This window comes from Palaemon carinicauda, chromosome 7 (assembly GCF_036898095.1).
Source record: "Palaemon carinicauda isolate YSFRI2023 chromosome 7, ASM3689809v2, whole genome shotgun sequence".
Classification (NCBI taxonomy): domain Eukaryota; kingdom Metazoa; phylum Arthropoda; class Malacostraca; order Decapoda; family Palaemonidae; genus Palaemon; species Palaemon carinicauda.
In genome coordinates, this window is record NC_090731.1 from 14,977,843 (window position 1) to 14,982,842 (window position 5,000).

General features: G+C 33.5%; 1 protein-coding gene across 1 annotated transcript in view; it reads right to left on the reverse strand.

The window, feature by feature from the left end:
• Positions 1–5,000, reverse strand: part of LOC137643483 (LHFPL tetraspan subfamily member 7 protein-like) — a 39,021-nt gene that overhangs the window by 18,487 nt on the left and 15,534 nt on the right. Inside the window, exon 2 of the mRNA XM_068376252.1 lies at positions 3,145–4,180. Within this exon, the coding sequence (XP_068232353.1) occupies positions 3,145–3,538 (394 nt within the window). The 5' untranslated portion in view covers positions 3,539–4,180. The remainder of the gene's footprint in view (positions 1–3,144; positions 4,181–5,000) is intronic.

Consider the following 5,000-nt stretch of genomic DNA (forward strand, 5'->3'; position numbering starts at 1 on the left):
ACCGTAACCAGAGAGAAGGATACAATGTCGTACCATCTGGCCAGTCAAAAGACCCCCATAACTAGCGGTAGTATCTCAACGGGTGGCTGGTGCCCTGGCCAACCTACTACCCTATTACCAATAACATGTACTGTGTCAGCATTCATCGGAAACTCTTTTAACCAGACATTACATATTCTCAGCTGTTGTTCGTTAACATTGTATAAGGTTCAATCAATAATGGTTTTCTCCCCATTACAATTTAAATTTTTGTATCTCATCTCACACCCAACATCAGTTTCCTGTTTTCAAGCTTCCACCATCACCTTAATTACATAATATCTTGAAAAATTTTGTACTAAATAATTCTTACCTTGGTAAAGCGTTTTAATTGCATGAACAATCCCCTAGATCTTTTGTATCTATTATGTTGTTGTTGTTTAGTGTTACTGAACATATGAAATTGTGAAGGTTTTGGTCTTAATTTAAAATGAAGATAGAATTAGAATGTCTTATTACTTTATATTTTGACTGTCATTAATATTTTCACTATTTATTTGAGTATTGTTTTTAGTTGATATAAAATTATATTAATGTAATTATTTCTCTTCCTAACATTAATGGTAAAAGTACTACTACTACTAGTACTACTACTATTATTACTACTACTACTACTACTACTACTACTACTACTACTGTTGCTGCTGCTACTTCGGTTAGTAGTAGTAGTAGTAGTAGTAGTAGTAGTAGTAAAAAGGGTTATATATTTATTAGTAGTAGTGCTTCAAACATTTTTAAAGGTTATTATAATGATGGAAGTGAGTTGATGATGATAATGACGATGATGACAGTACCTGAAATAAAAAGAAATCCTCCAGTCTCCTCCAAGTAATAACACCATCAATAAATATCAGTAACGTCAGTATTAAGAAAACCAACCACAGCAATAAATCGAAAATCCCTTTTTGACCACGGCCAATTTGTAAGGAAACTTCCCCGAGTCCTTCTGTGAAACACGGCCTCTCAGTTCCCGCCTGGCGAATTGCAGTGCAGTAAGTCCTCTGCAACAATACCTCCTCGCTCATTGCCCATTCATTTGCTTGCAAGGACCCCCCGCACACAACTAATGCGGTAAATGGAGGCATAAATTAGCGAGTCAAAGGCTCTAAATGTGGAGAAGGTCTCCTGTCATTAATTAAAGAGAATTAGCATTGCGTTTCTCTTCCACGCCATCTATGCTTAATGATATGCCATTAAGTTATCAGAGGTGATTTAAATTTACCGTAAATTATATTTTTAATGAATTTCTTTCTTCGATAGAAATGCCTCCTAGTTATAATCTTAATAGAGTCATTACAAAATGACGTAGCCATTCTCTATATATATTGTTAAAAAAACTAATTTTAATCGGAAATTCTCCGTAAAAATAAACGGTTCTCAGTCGTATTTCAGTTAAATACAGGTGACCATAATTTATATTTTACGGATTGTTGACCGTAATATCACTCCTTTACGTAAAAATAATCCTGGAATAAATGTTGCCAGGTATTTACCGTTTTTTTTTTTTTTTTTTTTTTTTTTTTTTTTTTTTTTTTTTTTTTTTTTTTTTTTTAATGCAAATTCTTAGGTGTTATGATTAATGATATGCCATTAAGTTATCAAGCGTGATTTAAATTTACAGTAAATTATTTTTTAAATACACTTGAAAATTTGTATTAAAAAAAAAAAAAGGTAAATGCCTGGCAACATTTATTCCAAGATTATTACCCTTTTAAAACCGGATATATCGATGTAAAGGAATGATATTACGGTCACCAACCCGTAAAAGATAATAACAAAGTACGGTGAAATTACGGTCGCCTATATTTCATTGAATTACATCTGGGTATGGTATATTTTTTACGGAGAATTTCCGATTAAAATTACGTTTTTTTAACAGTATATTCTTAATGATATGCCATTAAGTTATCAAGCGTGATTTAAATTTAACGTAGATTATATTTTTGATTAATTTCTGTCCTCGAAAGAATTGCTTCTTTAGTATAATCTTAATAGAGTCATTACAAAATGACTTATATATTCTATACATATGATATCTATTGATCTTTTTGGGGAAAATTGCAGTCAACAGATGGCTCTGTAATCTTGATTTCAGATTCTTTTTTATGGGATATCATTTTATTGGAAAATAAATATCTCTGCTCTAAAACTCTATTTAGTAAATCTAAATCTAATACGATTTGGTAAGCACTCCTCATATAAGTTTGACATCATTATTTTTTAATACAAGCCCAAAAAAAATATAATCTTCCATAAATTTTCGCAACCATAGCCTTTGTATTAATATGTAATTCCATCACTCAACGATTTTAGTCCTGATGAAGGGGTGATTCGAAACAGGTGACGACACCAAATAATAAATGGTGAAACTTAAATCTAGTATTCCTGTTATTCTGAACACTATTTGGAAAACAGTTTGTCAGGAGAGATGCTATCTTCGATCTTAAGACGTCACTAAGACATTGTTTTATATATATATATATATATATATATATATATATATATATATATATATATATATATGTGTGTGTGTGTGTGTGTGTGTGTACATATATAGATATATATATATATATATATATATATATATATATATGTGTGTGTGTGTGTGTGTGTGTGTGTGTGCGCGTGTGTGTGTGTGTGCGCGCTTTCGTGTGTGTGTATATATATATATATATATATATATATATATATGTGTGTGTGTGTGTGTGTGTGTGTGTGTGTGTACATATATATGTGAGTGTGTGTATGCGTGAGTGTGTGTGCGTTGGATTTTGCAAAATTACTGCATCCCTAATATTTCTACAAAACTATTGGTGTCATGCACTTAATAAAAAAACACATATCTTGAAGGTTAGAATGATGATAATCTCATATTTAGAATGTTACAGTAAAAGAGAATTAACATTTATAAAGATAGATAAAACGAAAAAGTCATAAAATCTTGTAATAATAATATGACTTGACAGTATTATGTCTGGGCCTTATATAATTGAATAGATAAACTAATTGATTACAATTTAATTTTGAAATTTCAAAAATTTAAGTAAAAAAAGATAAAATTTCAATCACCAGCAAACGTGAAATAAGAAAACTACTTGACGTTACCTGCAGCTGCCTGTATATTTCCAGCGACGTGAGCAAGGGCGGCCCTGGCGTGAATCGTCGGTAGAAAGGGCATGAGAAGGGCTGAGAGGCCTGTCACTGCCAACAGGGCGCCCCCACCCCCGTAGAGAGCTCCCACCATCACCCATACTGAGGATGGCAGAGCGGCCTCCGAGTCCCCAAGACCTTGACCTACAGCGGCACATAATTGGTCTTCAGTGCCGCCCACACACCACGCCCACACACCGAACATCACAGGGGGCGACGGGGCGTGCCGGATGAACCACGTGGGCGTGAAGAGGGCGGCCAGGGAGGCTAGGCCTACGAGGAGAGTGACTAACGCCCATAGAACGACAACCGCCCACGACGTGGCCCACATCCATCCTCGGACCTTCATCACATATCAGGACTCCAGGTTAGTTTTCATTTTAGGTTTTCGTGACTCTTGGAGGAAAAACTTGACTCCATTTTCTTAAACCATGAGTTGAGCCTTTTCTTGGTTCACCGAATTACATTTTCTTCAATTCTAATCATGGGGTTTCCTAATCCAGTCTAAACATTTTTCTAAACTGTCTAGTATACGTTTTTCTATTCATTAAAATAACATATTTCTAAATAAGTTATCAACTTTTTTTGTTTTATAAGTCTTCTTCTTCTTCTTCTTCTTCTTCTTCTTCTTCTTCTTCTTCTTCTTCTTCTTCAAAAACGGAAGAAACTCCGTTCCAGGCCACGACTTTATTCACTGGAGATAGTCAAAGTTTATTTCCATCCAAATATATAGCTGGTTCTCCTCACATAACTTTGGCCTAAATTATCATTAATATCACTTCTCGGCTTAAAAGCTCCTTTGGACCCATATTTCATTTGTCATGGCCATTCAACTTAATTTCCAGTCATTTCTTGTTGCGCATGTATCTTCCAGTTTAAACACCGGTTAGCAATGATAGCCAGGTCTGTGCTATTTATTGTTTATTAGTAGCAAGTCTTCTTCGAACTGTTTTCCCCGATAAACGATTTCATCATCCAAAGGCGTTGTCATCTGTAAGTAAAAAGACGCTTCGAGTTAGAATAATATGATCTTCTATATTATAATACTGATACAAACACGGTATACATTTTATTGATTTCTCTATTAACAAAAAGTTTAATCTGAAAAAATAGCTTTTATATTTATATATTCTAGCAATGGCTTATATAACGAACAATGTAATAAAAGTAATTGGTTAAAGAGGAGGGATATTTCAAAAGTCATATATTCTAGCAATGGCTTATATAACGAACAATGTAATAAAAGCAATTTGTTAAAGAAGAGGAGTATTTCAAAAGTCAGTAAGAGGAAAGATTGAATGGCATATTCCAAAAAGGTCAAAACATTGCTTGGATTCCTTCCTATATTTCATTAAATGTCATTTAACTTTATATAACCAAACGTGATTTTTGTTTCACATGCCCGCGCAAAACACGCAACATATATCAGTATTCATCTTGTGTATTCGGCGCTATATATAGTGTATTAACATTCACCTTTTCACCAAGGATAGAAGCGTATGATTGAGGTTATAATTTAAAACGTCTACATAGGTTTATGAGAATATACTGAAATTATCAAATAGACATTCTTCTGTTCGTATAATATCTAGTGAAGTTCATCAAACGGGAAGCTTATCTCTACGGATGTTACCCGCCCCATTTCACTAGAGCGTTGTAACTTCAGAGACGAATTCTTCCATATTCTTGCAAATTTAAAGGATTTCACTTTAATACCAAACTTAAAACTTTTGTTTATGCAAAGATTTAAATGATTATCTGACTAGAATATATAAATTCACCAAATAACAGGCAGCTTTGAATAAAGTTAA